Source organism: Vidua chalybeata, chromosome 2, assembly GCF_026979565.1.
Source record: "Vidua chalybeata isolate OUT-0048 chromosome 2, bVidCha1 merged haplotype, whole genome shotgun sequence".
NCBI classification, from domain to species: Eukaryota; Metazoa; Chordata; class Aves; order Passeriformes; family Viduidae; genus Vidua; species Vidua chalybeata.
The window spans coordinates 92,071,473-92,095,073 of record NC_071531.1 but is presented as its reverse complement, the minus strand read 5'-3'; the positions used below and the strand labels follow the sequence as shown (position 1 = coordinate 92,095,073).

Here is a 23,601-nt window from a genome sequence, read left to right as displayed (position 1 = left end):
CAGCTCTTTCCCTGCAAATGTCAAAGGGCTTACAAATTTGTCACTTTCTGGACTTAGTAATTTTTTTTTAAATAATTACTGCTGTTTACAGTAACTTCATGTAAACTGCAAGCAACTTCTCTAAAAATTATATTTATTAATAATAATAATAATAAAATTTTAAAGGATATGGGAGACAGGAAATTTGTGGGCAGGAATAAGGAAATGCAATTTGATTGTGAAACTGTTTTATTATAGTGCATTCATCGTGACCTGGCAGCCAGAAACATCCTTTTATCTGAGAACAATGTTGTGAAGATCTGTGATTTTGGCCTTGCAAGAGATATTTATAAGAATCCTGATTATGTGAGAAAAGGAGATGTAAGTCAAGATGCTGTTTATTTACTCAAATGTTTATAACATGTCATTTCAAACTGTCCACCAAAAATTTCTGTCAATGTTCACATTTCCCAAATTTAAGAGCTCAAAAGCTGTCATGGTTTTTATGTGAAGACAAGCTGTCCAGATGTGTTGTGGGTCTGGGAAGCATTTCAATCCTCAGCCATAAGGCTTAGACATGCTAACTGCTTCACAGCTTTGCCCGGTTCATACTTTGGTTTTAGACATTTCTTGGCTGGCTCACCATAACCCCCTTACTCCGTAAACTTCCTTCAAGGAAAACAGCCCCTCCAAAAGAAGGTGTGTACCCCCCCAGTGCTCGTGGTACCCTTGTGGAGCAGCTGAGCAGGAATTGCTCCTCCAGCACCTATTTGTTGTTTTTTTGCCCCTGCTGCAGAGAGCAGGCAGTGACTGCCCTGTCAGCCCTGCTGTGAAGGGCTGGGCCAGCAAACTGCACTTGCACCCAGCCATGCCATGGGAATTTGGTGTAGACATTGCAGTCATGCAGAAAGTCTCTTTGTGGAGGTCTCAGCCACCTGCCAGCTATTCCCACATCTGTAAATAGCTTCCAGGGTCTACAGCATTGCAAAATAGCTGGGAAATGTTCACATAGCTTTGGTACTGCTCAGGAGACCCTAACAAGCTGTGCTGAGGGGGTTTCGAGGGTTGCTGATGTGCTCCTGCAATTCTGGCTCTGAAATTTTCCCCCAGAATATCTCCAATATCATTACAGAAAGTTGGTGCTTGGATGCAGGGCTTTCTGCCCTGTCTCTATGATGCTGGCAAGAGACCACTGCTCCTACACACTCCCACATCCCTGTAAAGAAAAGGCCTGGCCACAGGTTTCCAATGTCTGGTGTTTTGTGCCACATGTTTTTTAAAAACAGTCTTTTACTCCAACAATTTATTAAGCGTATGAATGAAGGTGGGTTTATCTTGACTGCCTGTAAGGAAATCCCACAGGTTCCTGCCTGAATGGTAATTATTTACATAACAATATATAGTTGATTCATCTATGATTAAAATCTTTCAGGCTTTGAAAATAATAGTCAGATTTGTCCCTTTTACTCCAGGCTCGACTTCCTCTCAAGTGGATGGCTCCTGAATCCATATTTGATAAAATCTACAATACAAAAAGTGACGTGTGGTCCTTCGGGGTCTTGCTGTGGGAGATATTTTCCTTGGGTATGTTAACTCTGCACCCCAGGAGCTTGACAGGAGTGGGGACTGCAGCTTGGGAGAAACATCCATTACCTTCAATGATCTTTTGGCAGGTGTTTCAGAAAGACCTAAATCAGAAGCAGAGGGATTATCATGCCCCTGTGAACTAGAAATTTTGGTGCTTTTAAGAGTGCTGAAAGCTCATTTGCCAAGCTGAAAGCCTCAAAGGATAGCACAGCTGTCTGAGAACTTTACCAGTTACTTCTGCCATGGGCAATACCTAAGCTTCTCACTTTTCCCTGTAGAAAGCCTTGGCAGAAGAAGCAGAGCAGCATAGCCAGAGCAGTCACAGTGCTTTGTCTGACTGATGGCATTAGCCAGGAAAATCAGGCAATTTTAAAGCATTTTAATTGAATATGGAAACCTGTGGGATAACACAGAGCTGTGATTCTGGGTCACCAGCTGCCCAAGACCCAGGCACCACCTCTGTGCCACAGACAGCATTCAAGACACCGAGTGCCATAAGCTGAGTGCTCTCTCAAAAGCTTCTTATTCCTCTTGTGGGAGCAAGGAGGCCAAACCCACAGTTTGCATGTCTCAGATCCTGTCACTCCCCTTGCCAGCCTGAGTCCAGGAGGTCCCCCCAGCCCAGGAGGGATCCAGCACCCCCCTCACCCAGGCTACTGGACACAGCAGGCAAAAAGCATCTGCACTGATGCTGCAGGATGAACTAGAGCATGCAATCTGAAATTAAAACCTGGTGAAGCCTTTTTTTCCCCTTTCTTTCATGTGGAAAAGGCAGGATACAAATGTACACTGAGTGGGAACAACAATGACTGTCAGAATAGAAGAATCTTAATTGAGTTCAACACAGAGGCTGACAAAAGAGGCAAACAGTAGAGGAAACAATACTATACAATTCTCAGGACAATCAATCATTTATTAGTTTAAATACATGTTGTTGGTCAGCCTGCCAGCTCTTGTGATTTTATGGTCAGCCTCATAATACTTGCTATTTTTTTCTTAAAGCCCCAGCTCCTTGAACCTGGTAACTCTCTGACTCTGTGAAAGGTCCTTTTTTATCCCCCTTTCGTTTTCCCTTTTCCTGACTTTTTTTTTTGTCTACAGAAAAAAAAAAAAAACCAATACAATCAAGCTGCATCTGAAAAAACACAGAAAATAGAAAAGCAATGCAAATGTACTGTGACCTCATTTAAAACAATTATTTCAATTTTTTTCAAGGTGATTTTGGGCATTTGAGGTTTGTTAATACTGTGCTAACTAGAATTTGGAGTTGTCCAAATTGGCTTTTCAAGGGATAGTGTTCAAATCAAATTCATGTGCGTTTCTTCTATTCAGGCCAGGAAAGAACCACCAATAGCTGTGGTCTTGATCTTACCCCCCCTCCAAAGACTGGGGCTTGGAGCACAACCAGCAGTAATTCCCTGCCTGTGGCAGCCAGAAGGGCCAGACCCTGCAGGGGGGCACCCCCTGGCCCCCAGCTCTGCAGCCTGATGAGGCACACCCCAAGCGATTTGAGGGAGATGCAGAGGGCCACAGCGAGGTCACAGGTACCCAAGGCATGTATCTATTCTCCCAATGTCACTTGCAGGAGCCTCTCCTTACCCCGGAGTCCAAATAGACGAGGATTTCTGCAGCAGGCTGAAGGAAGGCACAAGAATGCGAGCCCCAGAGCAAGCGACTGCAGAGATGTAAGATGTCTTTGCTTGCCTTGTGTACCACTGCCCGCCCTCCCGGGCTGCCCTGCTGAGGATGTACCAGCCTCTAAAAGTACCTGTGCTAGCCTAAGGAAAAACAACCCAATCCTCCATTGATATCTTCTTGTGCACACCCCATCCTGGCCCCTGGCTCTCCCAGAGGGTAGGAGAGGGTAGGGGGCAGCAAGAACCTGAGCCCAGCGCATCACTCAGTGCTCTGAGGGAAGCTGAGCAAGGAGGAGGAAGAGGAGGAGGAGGAGGAAGGTCATTCATTCCTGGCTAGGTTTAATATTTACCAACATGCACAGAGATAAGTGCTGGAGGAATGTGACATTATTAACATCATCTTGACTTAGGAAGTGACAGTGGAGGCTTCCTCGCAATCACTCGGGTAATGAGGGTCCACCCTTTCCTGTACACCGTGTCTGATGGCAGAGGAAGGGGACGGGGACCCGCAGCCACCCCGCCCGGGTTGTCTGAGTCCTTACTGCCACGTCAGCCGTCACTCCCTGCTCCCCTGCCTTCAGGTGCAGTCTCAAGCTGCTACTGCATGGCCAACACCTTTTTGGAGACCAAGGTGGACCAGGACAGAGCACCTTGCCTGGGAAGGCACATACAGCACACTGAACATTCACCCTGTGATACAAATCATTGAGGACCATGAACATGTCCAGGGTATTTTACCTCCGGAGGCAAAATCAAGTACAAGTGGGTGTCTTGGTGTCCTCCCGAGTGCTATGTCACGACTCTAAATAGCAACACTTACAAAAAAATAGTTCGAGCAGAAGAAAAGGATGCAAGCCAGCCATGCTTATCTGGGAGTATTGCCCATTGACTAATTTTATTATCCTAGTGACAGTAGATAAGAGCTTTTTTTTTTTTTTTTTTTGTCTCTTCCACATATTTTATTGCAGGAAGGAAAGCTCGGCTCAACCAATACAAGGAAGTGACACATCTATATAAGTCATCTTAGGATGCCTTTAGGATACTTTAACCTAAACATTGCCAGTTAATAGATGTTTAATACAAAGGTTTAATGCTTAATTAGGAATGAAAAAAAGGAAGTATGACTGGTTGGCTCAATTATCCTTTTGATGTGGTCTTCTAGGATGCTGCAGGAAGGTTTTCTTTTTTTGTGGAAAGTTTACTGCTTTCCTTTTAGGATGAGTGCTCAATGGTGTCAGAGAGAATCTTTGTAAAACCAAGCAGGTTGAGGAGTGACCTACCTATGTCTGTCTATCAATGACAAGATGTCAAAGACTGCGCTGCCTTGGATCAAACAGAGCTGTAACCCCACCATGTGCTCACTTTGCTGTTGTCCTCACAGTTACCAAATCATGCTGGACTGCTGGCAGGGCAATCCCAACGACAGGCCACGGTTCTCCGAGCTGGTGAAAAAGCTGGGCGACTTGCTGCAAGCAAATGTCCAGCAGGTATTAATGTCACAACTGCATGCTGTCACCGAGGTAGGGGCAAGTAGCCATGTGGATGCAGGAATAAGGCTTTTATTTCTTGTTTACGTTTAGGAAGGTAAAGACTACATACCCCTCAGCACAATATTTACAACAGAAAGTGTGACTCCCCCTGCATCTGATCCTTTGTGCAATGAAAATTTTCCTGTTACAAGCTCAAGTTTTGGAAGCACCGAAAATGTCAGGTGAGATCAGCAAGATTAAGACTGTGTTTGTTGGGGGTGGTAGCTCACTGCATAGCCCAGTTTGGACCTGGGTGGGAGAAAACACTCAGAGACAGCCCACAGGTGGCCTGAGTGTCCCACCAGTTACTGAGTCACCCACTGCTGTGGCTTTTTGGAGTGCCCCTGCCCAGGGGGACCTGCAGGTCACAGGGCACAGGCACTGTGAGAAGCACAGCTGTGCGTACCCCGGGACTGGGGAGTGAGATTTGGGTGGGGTCTGGTTAACAAGTCCCTTTTGTATGACCTACCTCAAAGATAGCTGGGAACTGCCTAAAGAAACAGAGAAATACCCAACACTTCCTGCTTGTGCACTTCATACTCTCACCAAAAATTGTCCTCCTTCTCTTGTTGAACAGATACATAAACACTTTCAAAATAAATCCCCCCCAGCGTATAAAGACATTTGAAGAGCTTCCCATGAAGGAAACGCTTGTATTTAATGTAAGTGACTCCTGGGCCAAATGATATACCATGTATTTTTTATTTATGTGACAGATTTATACAGGGATAATCAGGATTGGGGGGGGGGGGTTTACTGCTTTGTCAGCTCTAACTGATACAAGGTGCAGGATTAGCTGTACTTGCAACAGGAGGTTATCCCACTACCCTACAGATTAGGGTCAGAGATCCTTGCTGGCCATGTCATGGGCTGCAAACACTCCTTCCCTGACTCCTTCCCCTGAACTCCTTCAGTTCCAGTAGGTTTGCAAGGTATAGCTACCAGAGTCCCACCTGTATCTCACTGGTGTGGGAGAGACAAAATCCCTTGGATCTGCATTTTCATCTGAATAGTACTGCACAAAGGAGGACTGTGAGTCCCTTTTCCATCAGAGGATTCTTGGTAGGAACAAGACCTGTTAGCAGATGGACAAGCTGGAGCCATGTCTAACAATGGGACAAACACCTAGTCCTGGTAGGGACAGGCATGGCTAAGAGGCTGAGGCAAGCTTTTAGTCACTCAGTAGAAGGCATCAAGCAGCAGGAGGTGAGAAAGGCACAGTGGTCCTCACAGGGTTGAACTGGTGGCTGGCCACAGCCTCAAACTGCATATAGACACTTTTCTTCTAGCACCCTGGATCTGCATTAACATTACCTGTCTGCTGCACCTCAAGGCACGGGTGGTTTGGAAAGGCACCATTAAATACCTGTGCACTGTTGTACACAGAGCTGCTGTCTCCTGGAGCTATCTCAGTATCAATGACCAGAAGGATGCTGGAAATCAGACCAAAGAGGAACTGAGTCCTTTGTAAAATACAGTTAACACCTAACAGGACTGCGTCTATCTTTTTTCTTCAAGGATTATCAAGCAGACAGTGGGATGGTGCTGGCTCCAGAAGAACTGAAACGCTTCACATGGACAGGCAGCAAGCAGAAATGGACACTTTTTGGGTCTGTATTTTACATATCCTTCTCAGGTTTTAGACGGCAAAGGAGAAGTCAAGGTCCTTGTGCTAAATCATGCCTTATGAAAGTAGCTGAGGTGGCCCCAGTTCCTGCGAACTCTTGCTGAGGTGTGTCCTGCTTGGTTTAATCAGTAGTCAATCATCTTCCACACCTATGTGTTTGAGGAAGCAAATAACCCTCAACCCCTTTGATGCACATCAGCAATATGATTTATTAGCACTTATTGATCCGGCTAATGCTCAATTTAATGCCAATGTCAGAGAGCACTGAACTGAGGTAGGAGGCAGGTAACTGTAGGAAAGAAGTCCTGAATAATAGGGGAGGAGGAACGTGTGGCTGTGAAGGATTTGCAGTTGTTTCTGCAAGTCCCAAGGGCACCCCAGCTGGGACAAGGCCCCCTGTGCTTGTTTTTGCCCTTCTTTTCCATGACTCAGCTAAGCACGGCCCATTTAACACCCATGGGCTCAGGATGCTAAAGTGGCAACTTTACAATAGATGGATGTGAGGGCCTCACTTCTCTTCCTGCCTTTAAGCACTTGAATATATTGGCCATCTTCCTCCACCTAATTCCTGACAGCTGCCCAAGCAGGGAACTAGGGCTGCTCTAAGAAATGAGCTGCACTGACATGAACTCTCTGTAAATGGGAAGTGTTTATTTTCTCAGTGCCGGCGCTGTATCAGTTCCCAGTCGCTGTAAGGCTGGCAGTGTCCTGCTTTCAGCTCACTGCTTTCAGCCAGCCTGGAGACTGCCCAGACCCAACCCATCGTTCATCTCATGCTGGCAGGAGGTCAAGGCCAGCCTGCCATCCTGCCAGCGCCAAACTTGTCAGTGCCTTGCAGCTGGGCAGGCTGGGAGGTGTAGCATTGTCTCAAAGAACAATCGGAGCTGGCTGAAACGTGCAGTCAAGGCAGAGAGGCCTCGCTTCACGAAAAATTCCAGCGACTCAGAGGGCGTTGGTTGAACGCACAGAAATACGTGTAGAAGAGCGCGCACGCTCACAGGACTGGAAAGCACGGCTGGGTAAACGTGTTGCTGGCAGCAGCCTGCAGCGGCAAAGCTGCTCATGTGTGGCAAAGCCAGGGTAACACAAGCCACTCCAAACAAATCTGGGAAACTCTTTCTCCTGCCTTGACCTTTCAGAAAATACACTCCTGAGCAGTTTTATGGTACTTCAGCTCTGTTGTGGCATGCTGTCTTTGGAGGAGCCAGAGACTAGAAAGCTTAGAGTGTGTGGATATTACAGGGCTCCAAAGGATGTAATGTTCCCTAGAAGTGGTTTAACTAATTTTTTCTCTATGTATTTCTGAAGGCTGCTGTCAGCCACACAGACAACTAGGCAACCTCCCCAGACAAAATTTATGAAATGCCTTTTTCTTTGCATGGCACAGAATGCATGGTGCGTGTCCCGAGCATCCCTCTGGAAGTGCTTTAAGGGGCATTGTCAAATGCAGAAGGAAAAGGAATGCTTGGATAAGAAAAAGAATTGAACTGAACAGTGGCTGCTAAAATGTAAATCCTTGGGAAAACAGAGTAGTTGACTGAGATCATACAAGGTCATCTGGCCTGCAAGCTAAACAAGTGGCACTGTAGCGCTGTGCCAAAAGGCACTCATGGATGTGAATGCAGGCAGTGACTCTTCAGTCTGCACACATTCCTAAAAGTGGTAGCATCTTAGCTAAGAATCCTTTACTTAAAATTAATTGGAGCAGTAAATAAATATCCCTAAAATTTGTATTGAGCAAGGTGGAGCCTGGAGGGGTTTGAGACATGGAAACTGATCTAAGCAGATGTACAGTCTTGCTTCTTCCCTTGCATTGCAGGCATCCTGCTCTGTGCTCCTGTGCTCACTCTTGTGCTGACATTTCGGCTTGGCTTTTCTTGCAGGGAGCTGATTCAGGTTGCCAGATTGTCAGAACAGTTTCCGAGTGAGCAGTAGCCGCTCATGGTCAGGGCTGCTGGTGCCAGCACCAGGCTGAGGAAGGATTTCACCTCCCTTTGGCAGCAGCTTACCTACAGTTAGATCCCTTCGCTGTAACAAAGCATTGGAAGATTCAGACTGGGCAGAGCTGAAGAACTGCATAGTGTGGAAGGAGCCAAACCCAGACCACCCTACCTGTCTCCAGAAGCACTCCCAGGGTTTGTGTCAGAGGAAACTGATCACTTGACTGCAGGAAAGAGCCAGCATGTGCAGTAGTGCTTGCTCAGTGTGACCAAGCTGAGAGCCAGGCCCAGGGCAGAGCAGAGCAGGGTGCCAACCTGAGAGTGCAGGGGTACCCCACTGACCCTGGCAAGGCACCTCCTCTTGGGCTTCCACTTCTCCTGCCTAGGGAAAGGCACTAATGCCAAAGCTGGTGAGCTCCTTAGGCCCAGATGGTGGCCAGGAGCATGAAACAGAAATGGTTGCAACGTGTCTTGGACTTGCTAATGCCACTGAGATTAAAAATTATATTCTGAACAGCAGGAAGAGAAGTAAGTTTTTCCTAATATAAGGCCTCAGGTAAAAGACCCCAGTAGAAAGATTTGGGGGCAGTTTTCTGAGCTGTGCTCTTTCACAGGTAGAAAGGATCTCAAGTTCAACCCTTTTCTAGCTTTTCAATAGTGGTGAAAATGCCCAACACAAGTAAGTCAAAATCCTTGGGCTAAGGCAAACCCTTGAGTCAGTGTAAATTACAAAGCCAAAAAAACAGCAAGAATTCCACCTCCTGTGAGCTGGAACAAGCATCTCAAGAGCTGCAGCCAGCCTCTAACCTCTCTCTGGTCCTGAGCATGGCAAGAAACCAGCAGCCATTTCCTCCAACAAACAATCCCAATTAAAGACCAACTAAACAGAGTTTCCAATTTACACTCCTAGATTGGCAAGAAGATAGTCCACAGCTACAGAAGCCTTTACTGAGTGTCAACTCAGACTCAAAATGAAGCGTGACTACAGATGCCAAAACCCTTTGAGCTCCCTCAAAGTTTTTTGCGGGAATGCATGCCCAGGTACAGCAGTGCACTCCAGATAAAATTAATAGATGAAGCTCTACCGGTATAAAGGTTTATTAAAGCAGAAGCCAAGTCTAGCTCACAAGAAAAATCTCAGGATGCTAAAGCCTGATGATGATGAAAGGATCAAAGCATGACAGTTTTTAGACTTACAACTTGTCATGCACACTCCACTTTTGCCAGCTCCTGGAGACTCACAATTACAATGTAAATCACAGAGGCATTTCTCTTTAAACCCATCACAAAAAGTCCACTGCATCTGTTATTAACCTTGTCATAGTTATAGAATTTATCCCAAGGCAAGTACTTCTCCATCTGCCAACAGACGCAATATAAAAATATGAGATGCAGCTGCAATCCTCATCACAAGGGCTACTCCTCAGGAACTCCATTCATCTACTAATAAATGTAATGGGGTGGTCTTCTTAGGGAGACCTTCCAATTTCCTACAGTAGGACAGAAGACAGAGACCACACTCCTTAAAAAACCACAAAGGCTTCTGAGTTAAGAATTTGAGAAACTGTAACATCTAAGAGGAACTTGTAATCACAAGTGGTCCTGTGCCACTAGTTCTGTAGTTTGACTAAAAGCCGTAACTGTGCAAAATAAAATGAAAAGCAAAACTCTGGGCTCTGCAAGCCTCAACAATGCTCCGCATGTTTTCTCTACAATTCAAGACTAGGGCTGTCAACATTTCTGACCCTATAAATGGAAAGGAGTGGATTGTCCATGAACTTATAAAAATACAGGGGAGGAAATCTAATTTTAGACACTGTGGTCCAGCATGTTTACTTTAGGAATTCAGATGTAAACAGTAATGGAAAAATGCTCTGGCTTGTCCTTTATCTACAGATAAATCTTTGGCATCCAATTTCCATGGTGTAAAAATTGTCTTTGCCCTAATCTTCTTCATTACTGAAAGAGCCCTTTTAAGCACTGTGATCTCTAAATATGGGTGAGAAAGTACCGTAAGGCAAACAATGCCTTTAAAAGTGGTTTTGCCCAGAAGACATTAAATCCCTCTTAGTAAAGCATATCTTATAAAAGGCAGCCTACAGGGTAACTGGTCCTTTTAAGGGACAGGAAAATTCTAATTCAAAGCATCAGTTCATGGCAGCTGACAAAGAAGCCAAAAATGTCGGAGTCACCCCCAGATTGGGGTGACCCCGGGTGGTGGTAAAGTCTCTCCTCTAACCTGTGCTTTTAAAGAAAGACTCAGTAGTCTTCAGTCATCTGGTCTCAAGGCAGTTTATTACATGTTATTTCAAGGCAAACAGACTCCTTGGTATTCTCTCTGACTCTTTCTCCTTCTGCGTCTCTGTCTCCCCCGCCCAAGGGGCTGGTGCCATCTTTAATATCACACATTACGTATTAAATGTTTATAGTTTTTCCCTAATGCCTACCACTTATATTGAACAGGGACTTTCTACTCTAAACTAATCTGTGAGTGCCAACATCACCATGAGCATTGGGGTTAGGAAGGAGAAAGAAGGAGGACAGGGCACGCCCAAATCCCTCCATCTTAGAACTTCTGACCCCCATGTACAAAACTCAGATCCCTCTGTACAAGGCTTAAAACTCCCCTGTACAGCACTCAAAAATCCTACCTTTTACTTTGTGATTACTTCTATTATAATATTTAAACTTTTGTGATTTCTTGTTCTTCCTGCAAAGTTGGTAAATTGTTCCATGGGTCAAATTCAAAACCACAGGGGTTTCTGGCTGCCTGCCAGGGTCTCAGAGGCTTCTGACCTGGACCCGGAACATCCAAGAGTGTCTGAGGGACACCTTGGGTTCCGACACAAAAAAGAGCAGATAGCCAGACCTCATGCCCTTCCTCACAAACATCAGCCCTTTGTATTAGAAGGTCATCCCAGCATGAGGCTTTGGGAACACCTACACTAGTAGTTTTCTACTTTCGCCTCAAGGTTTGAGACCTTCCATCACTCCTGCTCAAAACCCCCTGTTCCCTTATGAAGAAACATTAGATGTGGGGATACAGTGCCTCAACACCAGCAGAGCTGCCAGACACTCCCCACTACTCCACCTGCAATAAAGTTTCACTCCCCAGCATGTGCCACAAATGAGCAATTAGAGCTTAGGCTGAGCAACCCAGTACTCCCCTCAAGCAGCAAGACTGATACAATGCATGAACACTTCTAACAGCACCTGTTCACCAGATGTTCACTCCCAGCACCTCTGTTTAAAGGGGACTTACAGGGAACACAGCAGGGCTCCTTCATTCCTCTGTTCTGCACTCCCACTGAGCGAGTCCATCGGCATCGGTGCCCTTGCCACCATGTAAGAATTAACTTGTGACCTAGCTTTGCTCAAGTCACTAAAACAAAACATGTTAAGAAAGCTCACAATCACACTGTTCTATTACAGCATTAAAGGTGCCAGCAGGAGCAAGGAGTCAGTGCTTTCTGGAATAACCAAGCCAAGAAACTTCTGCAGTTTCAGCTGTGACCAGCTCAGTGACTCCAAGCGAAGACACACCTGTGGTTATGCAATGCTGGAGAAAATGACTGCCAGCCGTTCTCCTCCTCCCGACTACAATTCTGTTGTCCACTATTCTCAGCCACCAGTTTAAGTACTTCTAGGCCAAGATCTAAACATGCAGGTTCTCATGAAACACTGTCAGTTTAAAAACTCTGACCCAAATTATTTTAATTATCATAAAACTTGAACAGTTATCATTGGCTTAATCCCAGTGATCTGCTTTTCTACAGACTGCCGCACACATATTTAAAATACAGCAAAATATTATTGCTTAAACCTTTACTTTCCCAAATGCTCAACACCAATAGCTTTCGCTAAAAATGCTGAGTGCTTCTGCATCCAGGAAAACCTGGAAGGCCATTATTATAGCCTCTAGTCAGACTTCAGTCACTTCTGTCCTGACTGGGAGAGGCAGCTGGGAGCCCTAGAGAGCCGGGAATCTGCACCAGGCACTGAGGTATTTGCATCTCATGGCTGGGATATGTGCTGTGCTGGAAAATAAAGGAGCCTTCAAGAAGATAGAAACTAGAAACAGACCACAAACTGTATTTTTTATAAAAACTACTTTGTGAAACTTGTGGGAGGGCTGATGCTCTAGGGAAGCTCAATAAGCTAATTGGGGATGGGGCATTATATGCATCTTACTGCTCCAGATGGCAGACGCAGTAGGGAGCCTTGCAAGGCAAGAATTTAAAATGTGTTGCTAAACACAACTGGCAAGGATAGAGAGCTAAGACCAGATCCAGGGCTGTAACAACAGGGAATACATACCAACTCAGTTTGGACAATCCTGCTGAAATCAAGTAAATACTGAAGTTTTGCACTTTTGTCAGTAAGCCAACATGCACACACTGGAACCAAACAACAAGGTAGATAGGTTAAAGCCAAGCTCTGTCCACAAAACCTCATGGACCTTCTAACACTACACTGATTATATTTTATTTATGGAAATCTGTCTGAAAAGACAGGATGGCTAGACTGCACAAACTTTAATTGATCACTACAGAGTTTGAAGACATTAGTTAGAAATTACAAGACAATCGTAAAGTTAGGGCGGCTTTTCTATGAAGACGCCTAAATTTCCATTTTAAGTTACCAGTATGTAGAGGAATAAAAATGTATAATTCATTTGCAGCAGACTTTTGTATAGCATCTCAGAAAGGTCATGAGTGTTCTTTGCTCAAGAAGCATTAGGATGCACCCATTCCCTTTTACCTCTGAATGCAGTACTGAAATGGGAGTTGGACATTTAACACAGTAGCACTGATATCTGCCAAGTTAATTACAGCCCAATGTCAGCTTCTTGTAGTTCACTAAAATATGTATTAACTCAAATGCTACATGTTATATGATCTCTTGTTCTCTCAGAATTCAGCTAAAGAGCCCACTAACAGACTTTAAGGCAGATGACCTTTTGCATATTTACAAATAAAAACTATCTTTGATATTCAAGCAAAATAAATATGTACTACTACTTCTGAGCTAAGTATCTCTGCACAAGAGATCATCAGTTTTAGGTATCTATTGCACTGTCTCTTGTTGGTAAAGTACATTTGACCTTGATCAAGACAAAAGTTTCAGTACTCTTTTGTTACTAGAACTGAGTGAGAATAGTTAGAGGATGATGCATCTCAAAGGACGTGTTTGCACAGTGTAAATATATAAATATGCTTTTGTGCATAAATATTTAAGAAAACTGGACTACTTCTGTATGAACCCCCAAGTGTCTTCAGATGTGAAGAATTCCTATTTTGTCTTGCATTTTCTGTCTTTATATAATGTGTTTGACTACTAAAATCAAATAATAAAGTTTGCTTTTGAAAAAAAAAAAAAAAATCAGAGTTCTGCCAGTGTCAATGACTGCTGTGGCACACAAGTTAACACTGGGCAGCACAAACATCTGGCACACATCCATCCCACAGGCTGATTTTGTAAGCAAAGGAGAACATGGAATAATCACACAGAAAGAAGGCACACTTCTTGCACCACAAACCAGCTACAGTGACACACACCTGTCACTGCTCCCTGTGTGGGTGACATCCCCTAGGTTCAGCATATTTAGGAAGAGCTTACTGCTGTCTAGAGACAAAAATTCAACTCAGCCTCTGGGAGAGGCAAGGTTTCATGGTGGGGGAAGACAAAACAGCACATGGAGACAAACGTCCACCCAACCACCCCACCATTCCTGGTTTCTTCAGCAGCTAGAAGATGCACACCAGAGAAAAGGACAGCAAACAGAGCTAAGGTGTCCCCACCAAAGCCTGTTCTGAAGCTACTGTGACAGCAGGCAGCAGCTTAGGCACCTTAGGGACTCTTTTCTTCAGAGAATCCCCACATCCCCACTCCATCCATCCGAAGCTGGGGATGCTGCCTCCACAGAGATATTCCATCAAGTGTTCTCTGCTAAACAGCATTCAGGCATCTGAGGGGCTTTCCAAGTGCTGGAAGGAAGTGGAGATTAAACTTTCTCTGGGAAAGTAGAACACAATGGGATCATCAATTGCTGCAGGAGTTCTGTAGCTGTTGCTGCACATTACTAAGGAGGAAACTGGAGACTGGATATGTGCATCAATCAAACAATGCAGCTTATATAATAACATTCCTAAAACACTGCAATTTCAGCAATAATGACTCCATGTTAAATACTTGCAGGGATTATTGACAATCCACAATATATTACACAAAATTACATCTTCCATAAGCATGGTCAGCATTGGATGGATACAGGAGACTTTATCCCACCAAAAAAACATTGAACCTTTGCTGGTTAAAAATCCGGAAAAATATTCTGTGAAATGAAGTTATTGTGACTCCATGTGCAAACTCTCAGAGAAATTAATACACTTTGTTACTGAGCAGAAAAAGCTTAAGAAACATGGAAGTAAGGGTACTTGAGCAGAGTTTTCAAAAGTAGGGCTTGTCGAGGAGAGCAGACCTGATCAAACTGATGCAGATGGGATTTGACTTGGGAGTTATGGGAATATGCACTAATACAATTCTAGTGAACAATATATCTCAGTTTTAAGACATCTGATACATTTTAAGTGGCAAGCACTAAACACAATTTGTGACTCCTATTTGTTTAAACTCTGCATTGCAGACAGAATGAATACAAAAGAAATATGAGACAGAATGAAATAAAATTCCTCCACCAAAGTTGAAAAGCCCTGCATCCAAATTCAGAACTTCACAATGTCAAAATAAGGCCACGTTACTTCTGGTATTCTTTATTAAAAATACTGCTGTACACATGAACAATGAAAACAGGATTAAAGATGAGTAACACATACTGGGATCATGACATTAGAACTTAACATACTGGTGCTTTTTAGGGGAAGCAGTTGACACCTGAATTACTGAAACAAGGGCAAATCAAAAATACATAGGTACCCTCAACAAAATATTTACAATATAGTAAATACAGAAACAAAATTTAAAACAGGTACAAAAATTAAAATTACCAACATCAGATGATTTTAAAGGTTGTCCCTTCTGTGCTTTTAGCTGTAAAAAATAGGAAGGTCAGAAATAAATTTCCCATCTGGGAGGGCACATCCTGGTGACTCTTCTTTTAAATACAGTTACACGGTTCTTCCTATGAATGGATGAAACTACAACTTTAGGACAACCTTCTAAATGGAATTAAAATGGGGTAGAAGGGCTCTCCCCAAAAAAACACCCAAGCTGAACTTCAGACTGTTCAAATCATTCCCAAATACAGACCAAATAAAATAAATAGAAAACAAAGCTCAACTTCTTTTTAATTTTATGTATTACCTGACACCAAATATTTTCTGGCTGACATTATGTATGAAAACTTATTAGCTGTCTACCTTTTTATTTTTAAACCAAGTCCTGAGGTTACTAGGGGCTGAAGCAAACTGACATTATGCAAATACATACAGGTTTGCAATTTAGACATGTCTTGCAGAGGGTGTGCTGGTCTAAAAAGGATGAGAATTCAAGCCCTATTTTACCCCCGTCTTACACTCCAAAAAATATTGGTCCACAAATTAAATTTTCAAAGGTTCCCAAACCCCACAACTGAACAGATGATCCCCTTTCATTTTCAAAGAAAACAATACTGGAAAAAACCTCAGCCCGCTTATAAATTAAGCATTCCATATTTCTTCTAGAATACAAGTACTTCTTTTTTTGTACAAAAGAATTACAATATGATTTGTCAAAAAACATAGAAAAGACAGCTGCTCTTCCTCAAATACATGAGCTAATGATAAAAGACTGTTCTGCATGTTCACTTTTCGAAGTTCCTGTTCCTTTTATATTAAAAAGAACATTCTGGCAACTGTTATCGTTTGAATATTAAACATTATGTTCCTTTTAAAATTGCAACAATAATTGATTTTTAAACTCAACAACTGATGCTACTTAATGTGGATTCAACCACATTTTCTAAAATGTGTAAAGCATGTCCCTAGTCTTCAAAGCTTTCGATGTGAAGAGAGTTGCTTTTTTCTTGATGCAAGTCTCAAGGCGGAGAATCATTTTAAAGCTTATAAAAGTGGACAGAGAAATATTAAAAACTTCTCTGAAAACTACAAATATTGAGAATCATTAAAATTGATGTCAGTAACATCAGTTGCAAGTGCTTAAGAGTCTGTCCTGACCTTTTGAGTTTCCACATTTTCTTCATGGTGAGCACCCAGTGCTATTAAAACATTCAGTGCTGGGAAGGATAGATACAGTCTTCACTACTGCTTTAAGAAAGGAAATTCCTACATATTTGGCAGTCTTCAGTATCAAAGTGTAGGTGTTTAACTAGAAATCCCATGAATACCCAAGTTTGGAGACAACTGCATGTCCAAAAATTAGAAAGGTAATTGAGGAGCAAAATTCCAGACTTTTGAAACTGAATTACTTCAGGAATATTCATGTGTTGAGTATTAGTAAAAGTAATATTACTTTGGGCTAAGCAGTGACTGCAAAGGCACAGCAGATCATTATCCCTCCAGATTCAGGCTGTAAAACTTGAAAAGCTCTTGATGCCAGACAACTGCTGTGTTTAGTTAATCTTCTTTTAACAGTGTCTTTGTATCTGTATCCAGTGTAGCGTACCATAATAAAGCTGTGGTTCAAAGAACAGAACTTTATACAAAAATCATACTGTAAATAACCTAAAGTAATACACTCCTGAAACTTCAGGCATTTAAACAATTTCTTTTAAAAAAAAAATCTATTAAAAAAATTGCATAAATGTAAATGCTTCTGACTACCAGGAAAATGTACAAACAGTTTTTAAAAGGCGCTGGTTGTGTTTAGAGCAAGTTTGATATGCTCCTTAAATTAAAGATGTTTCCCATTATGCTGTTTTCGTCACTTCGCTTAGACAAAGTTTAAATCAAATGACAGGGGACTTTCTTTCCTTTTTAGTCAATTCACCAATATTTCAGTTGACTGGTTTTAAAAAGTTGGTTTTTTCTCATATTTCTTTGAACTAACAGTGGGTGGCATACAGAGCTTGCATACAACACACTTTTACAGAGGTTACGAACTAAACGGTCATTAATAGAACACAATTTCTATTAAATTATTTACCTGGTCCTTTATGCTATTCTGGGTGCAAATAATATCAAAAATGAATAAATTTTGCTATATCCTCAGTGACAAAAATGTATCCCAGAAATGTCCTTGCAAAGAGTTTCCCTTAAGTATACAATGTGGCAAAACTTCAGAGATCAGAAAAGTCTTAAAAAAATTAAAATTAGTGCATATACAAGTGGAAAAAATAAAAGTAGGAACATCATGCACCTGATGTGTTCCTTAATCTAAAATAAATTCTTCACAGATAAAGCCTCCAATGGCAGCCTTAGCTCTAGGATAAGTGAAACATTCTTCCCTTCAAGTAACAGTGTACCTGACTGAAGTGCAAGCAGCTTTGCTCATCTCCTGTTTGTTTCCCAAATGTGAAATGAGATGACAACAACAATTCAGCTGTAGTGCAATTTGCTATAGGTTAAGTTCCTCAGCAATGTCCTGCATGCTTTCAGCAAATACTACAACTGACCATTTGCGGCTGCAATCAGTTCTTGAAAAGTATTTTCAAAGCAGCGTTTTAAATCGCTGTAAGTTACCACAAGTACACTCTTCTCATCTCTGGAAATGAGGCTTATTTTTTCTGGCACACCAGCATCTAACTGTAACAAGAATGCAAAAGATAAAATAAAAGAAGTGTGAAAGAAATGGCAAAACATTTCCCCAACAACAAAAGCAATCAATTTCTTGGCAAGTACATTGTTATAGTGCAGTTCAAATCCACTAACAGGACACAAAGGAAGAATCTGAATTGCACCACAACAACGTCCTTGCCAAAAAATCGAGACATTTTGGTCTTAACCTGACGGACATTCCAGACCTTAGGACTAGATTATCATTGCTTCCTTCCCTTTCCACAAAGCTAGTAATCCTGTAATGCTATACTTCCCTGTGTAGAAAGCCTGGCAATTTTTTCATGTACTTCCTGAAGAACAAAACTAAATTTGACATTACATTTGCACATATGATCCACAAGCCTAAACGTCAGGTAGGTAATTTGACAGTAATTTACTTCTTGTCCACACCGAAATGAGATAATGGATTGATCAGCCCCAGGTAGCCTGAAAACTGGTAGAAACCCAAACAAACCTCACATTTTTGACAGTACTGGAAACAAACTAAGCTGTATGGTACATTTAATCCCTGAGAAATAAAAAATTACTTTGGTATAATCCATAACCAAATGGATAATTTGGGGTAGAAGATCAACATTTGTTCCACATTTCTTCTCATGGCTTGTTCTGACTTCTCAAATTCAATATGCACTTTTTTTTAATATACCATTAGATCCTAATTTCTAACAGAGGAATATCCTGCTTTACATGCTGAAGCCTATTACATCACTGTTTCTTATATTCTTCTCACCGTGCAAGAAATCTTCATCAATAGAGAACTGTCAGAATCTCTTATTATGCAGAATTTTTTTAGTTTTGTTTTAGTCAATATGTTTATAGTTCCACCACAGTCTTTCTTATTCCAATACAAAAGGTGGGGCAGAGATAAGTGAGATATGACACTACCAATCCATTCTTTGGAAATACAACCCCAGCAGGTTTATAATTGTTTGTAATATTGTACTGTTATAATATTGTACTATTATTGTATTATAATATTGTACTGAATAGAAAAACAATGAAATTCGTCACAGAGATGTTCCACTAGCTGCTGTCTGGAGCAACACAGCAAGTTAGCATTTTCTTGCATTTCTCTTCTAAAGTAATGTTTTGAGTATAACCTTGAAAGTTGGAACCGCCACATTTTAAAGCTGCTTTGTGAATGGTTTCAGAAGGACAAAAGCAAGCCAATTATCCTCTAATTTTGTAGAGTAGGATAAAACCACCAGTGTCTTCCAACACCCATTACAAAATCTTAATACAATTGAGGTGTTTGTGAAATATTGTCCACCGTTCATTCCCATTATCATCATACAACAAATCAATGAATAATAGAAGGTCTTCCTAATGGAAGATCTGTATTAAGAAAGCCACACTGCTAATTATAAACATCAATATTTATGGCTTTCTTTCCTCCTGTGGATGCATAAATCAATATTCTCAGCTGAAAAGATGCTCAAAACACCACATTGAAAAAGAAAGTTTGTTGGTTTGGTTTTTTTTAAAACAACAGAATAGCTTTCATTCAAAAGGAATGTGTTTGGCAAGTACCAGTAAAGTCCATATAACTCCTACTAGTACTTCTACAGTTTCTGAAGTGCTTTTTAGAGTGTATTTCCAAAGCAGAGTTCTGTAAGTCTTACATTTTTTGTGTGCTGAGCCCACAACCACAGAAGAGAAGAGCCTCTGTTTAAAAAGGTAAGCCATGAACATTTATAGAACAAGGCATTCTTTGACATTGTCTCTTACCTGACCTATGAATTCAGGACTGTCCCCTCTTGCTACAGTACTGTATGAGTCACTGCTTTCAAATCATGATGGCATTTCAATGCCTACTTGAATGTCAACATGCTTTCTTTTTGATTTAGCCTCAATCCCTTTAATGTCCTTTTTAAAGTGATTACAGACACCAACCAGAAAGATAAAAAGGAGGTTAAAAAATGCACAGCAGTGGTCTAATAGGAGGTTAGAAACCCTGACAATTTTAGAAAAATATTTAACTGCATAGTTATTACACATCAAAGGATCTGAACATATTCTACTTTTCTTGGAGGAGAAAGTTGACTGTCCTAGTCCTAGAAAATACTGGGCACTACAACTGTGTATTGTCAGTGTCTGCATCACCATTCTCTACAGAGCAAGTGAAATTACCGAGCAGCTACAAAAGCAAGAACAAAAAAAGTTGCAGCGTCTTAGTCTCCCATGGATTATTGAAGTTTGGCAAAACAATGTAAAATAAGTTGAAATCCGATCTACCAATGAAAAAAATAATCAGCTCACATACTTTTTAATTTATGGAGCAAGACAAGTTCTTCATCTACTGAAGATCTTGTGGTCTCTCACACATCTCCTGCTATTAATCATGAGAGTGCTCAGACAAAATTCTGCTAGAGGTGCAGCTCTTAGAAAACTGCAAATAGCTTTGTTAAGTCAACCTTTGAAAACAAACGGCTGGAGAGGCTAGGGAAGTTATTACAGAAGTGGACTTAACATATTAAGTCACAGAAATTTTCCAGCACCGTCCATGGCAAAGATTTTGCACAAATTTCTGTTGCAGTTTCCCTCCTGTCTCCTACTCGAGTCAGCACAGTTTAGGAATGGATCTTGCCTTATGACCATCCTTTGTGATAACTACCAGCAGAAACCTCCCCCAGTTAAAGGAGTATTATGGATCCTTTATGCTGTGTTGAAAGACCAGAGTAGCATAAAGGGACCAGCATTGCTTATCCACAGTAATCAATGCATTCTAGGATGAAAAGTTAATATTGTATCGCACACTATATTAACAAATTTTTAATATTCATGTACTAGTTTTATTTAAGATATCCATAGATGTTGGAATATTAGCTTAGTGAATACATGGTTTTAATCCAAAATGGGGAAAATAACCGGCAGCTAAGCCAATGGCATTAATTAATGGCACTTCCAGTGCCAACTTGCTTTGCAGTGGAATACTCTTTTAAAGAAAGCTAACCCAATCAAATGTGTAAAAGCTAACTGAAGTACAGTGTACCTTGTTAAGACATGAGATAATGTGACTGAGGTCAATCCAAGGAGTACCCGCTTCTGTCACCTGATGGAAAAGGTGATCTCGAAAGAGCTTTAGTAAATACCTGTCTCCAGTTTCTGACCACGTTGGGTCCTTCTGAAACCTAGTGAAAAACAAATTCTCATATTAAAGCTCAGTAAGTTAAGTAAAATCAAACCCCACAGATATGACACTTCAATCTCAGATGAGTAATCTTATCGCACAGCTAATCTACCTGCTATGAATTGCAATTAAATTAGTCCCCCCCACCATAAACAGAAGATAGCATACACAAAAACATTCTCAGCTGCTTGAGCCCCTAAAGCTAATGCCTTCCAAGAGCCACCAAAAATAATGGAAGAAAGCAAAAATTATCTGCAACAAGTTTACCATGTAAAACACATGTAGAAACCTGCATTATAAACATAACTCTAAGTTTATGCAAAAGGATGGAAAACAGACAATGAATACTTCATTTTGATGTAGTTTGTGAATAAAAAACAAGGTGAAAACTCACTAGCTTAAAACCAGTATCTACATCCTTTGCTTCAGTTAAAGCAAGCTATGGATTTTGTCCAAAACTACTGCCACTCACAAGAGAAACCACACTAAATACAATGAAACAACTTCGGCATATCTACTTGTAGCCTTCTCCTGTCTACTTAAAGATTTGGTCAGAGCTGCTTATCTGATTTTTCTCAAGTCTTCTTAAATACTCATTTCTCTATGGGCAAATATAGGGGAAAAAATTTAGCTTAAATCTATAAAGGAAGAAAGTGCATTGCAAACTGTGTTTTACATACTCTAAACCACAAAAATAAGTATTTCTTACTCTGGCCTCTCATTGATTGTTCCCAATTTTGCTAGGAGCCTAAACAACCTTCCATTTTGCACCTCCTAGAAAACAAGAAAAAGGTTATTAAGAGTCTCTGAAACAAAATTTAGATGTTTACTTGCAAAAGATACATGGTAATAATGCCAGTGAACCACTATGAATTACAAAGACTTATTTATTCAAAGAAGAGGGTATAGTTTTTTCAGACAGAGATCAAATGCATTGTATTATGTATCAGTAGTCCAGTGTTCATTTCAGCACTTCAAATTATAATGTGAAGATTCAGCAACTAGTGATACCTCTCTGTCCCAGCAGGATCTGGACCAGGAAATCTATCTCTTTGTGGAAATGTAAATCTAATCTCCTGCCAGTCTATACAGGTATGCTAAAATACAGTAAGTTAGACAAGAAGAATATGGGTTTTTTATATATACACACACGCACACAGAGTTACCAAGATACACAGAAGTATTCAGTACACCACCTTATTTCAAGTAAAGAGGAGAAGAAACAATCTACCAGATCTGTTTTTCAGAAATGCTTTCTAGGCCATTATTAGTAAATATTTAGCAACAATATAATTGAGCTCAAATGATAATTGATTGCAAAACTAGTTTTGAAACAAGTATTTCAAAGCAGTTCAAAGTCTTAAAAGAGCTGAGTCCATAAATTACATAAATAAAGCAATGACAAATGAGGTCACACAGAGGCAGAACATCAAAATTATAGTTGCTTAGCACACATGCAACTGAAAGTTGCTTTAGCGTGTTTTTCCACATCACTCAGGATGCAGTAAAAACAGTAACATCCTAGCTTACAGTAAACAAAAAATTAATTCACAGTGTAAATCAAAGTTGTCAGGAAAAGATCCTCTCTAATATTATTGACATTCTCCAATGGCTCAGGTCTACAACATTATTCATGCTAAGATGCATCTAATTCCATGCATGATCATATTGATTTCAACTGAATTTAGTCTGGAGTAGATTACTGTGCACAGCTAGGTAAATAAAGTGGGTCAAGGTGATAACAGCCTGACCTTGGACAACCTATGGGTTGCAGAGTTCTATTAATAGTCTAAAACCACACTGGAGAACAGCTTGTACCACAACAGTAGCTGCACTTAAAGAGACTGACATGGAAAACCAACCCTGTCCAGCTAGCCAAGGTCTACTATTTGGTCTAACCACCAAATTTATTTTTGGCATGTGGTCATACTCAAAAGCCAAAACTACATCTGTGTTAAGTTCACTGCCCTGCAGATTCCCAGTGAATGGTGACACAGCTGAGCAACAACACAGGCACTAAGTCTCCAAGAGGCCTCCCAGCAGGCCTAGTAGCCTGTAAGGAGGGAGATACTCTCCACAGGGCTTATAAACTGAGGCTTGGACTGCTATTACATCAATATGATGAATGTAAAAGTGAAGAAGGAAATGAATAGAATAGGGTTACTGCTGTGTGAAAAGTGATTGTTACAAAGATATTAACTACATATAAACAACTTCCTGCATCAGAAGTCCCCAAGCTACAGACAACTCCATGCCTGGAGAATATGAGAAAAAAAAAACCCACACATGGTAGTCTTTTTCTAATATTCCCACTAAAGCATTTGCTTTGGGACAAAAATGAACAGAGGGTACCAGACTAGACTTAAGGGATATTGTATCTCTGATGTTAATGGAGGGGAACTCATAGTATGAACAAGTTACAGTGTGACAGCTAATTA

At 41.3% G+C, this 23,601-nt stretch overlaps 2 protein-coding genes across 7 annotated transcripts in view; one reads left to right on the top strand and one right to left on the bottom strand.

The window, feature by feature from the left end:
• Window positions 1–13,644, top strand: part of FLT1 (fms related receptor tyrosine kinase 1) — a 107,732-nt gene extending 94,088 nt beyond the window's left edge. The window contains exons 23-30 of the mRNA XM_053936174.1: window positions 238–360; window positions 1,452–1,563; window positions 3,152–3,251; window positions 4,585–4,690; window positions 4,784–4,914; window positions 5,310–5,394; window positions 6,251–6,342; window positions 11,732–13,644. Of these exons, the coding sequence (XP_053792149.1) occupies window positions 238–360; window positions 1,452–1,563; window positions 3,152–3,251; window positions 4,585–4,690; window positions 4,784–4,914; window positions 5,310–5,394; window positions 6,251–6,342; window positions 11,732–11,936 (954 nt within the window). The 3' untranslated portion in view covers window positions 11,937–13,644. The remainder of the gene's footprint in view (window positions 1–237; window positions 361–1,451; window positions 1,564–3,151; window positions 3,252–4,584; window positions 4,691–4,783; window positions 4,915–5,309; window positions 5,395–6,250; window positions 6,343–11,731) is intronic.
• Window positions 13,645–15,052: 1,408 nt separating this feature from the next.
• PAN3 (poly(A) specific ribonuclease subunit PAN3) overlaps window positions 15,053–23,601 on the bottom strand; it is a 78,887-nt gene continuing 70,338 nt past the window's right edge. For 4 of the 6 annotated variants that reach the window (XM_053936172.1, XM_053936168.1, XM_053936169.1 and 1 more), the window contains 3 exons: window positions 21,873–21,937; window positions 21,026–21,164; window positions 15,053–18,000 (listed from right to left, as the gene is read on the bottom strand). In XM_053936172.1, coding sequence (XP_053792147.1) covers window positions 17,860–18,000; window positions 21,026–21,164; window positions 21,873–21,937 — 345 coding nt within the window. In that variant the 3' untranslated portion in view covers window positions 15,053–17,859. The other 2 variants (XM_053936171.1, XM_053936170.1) reach the window with 2 other exon arrangements.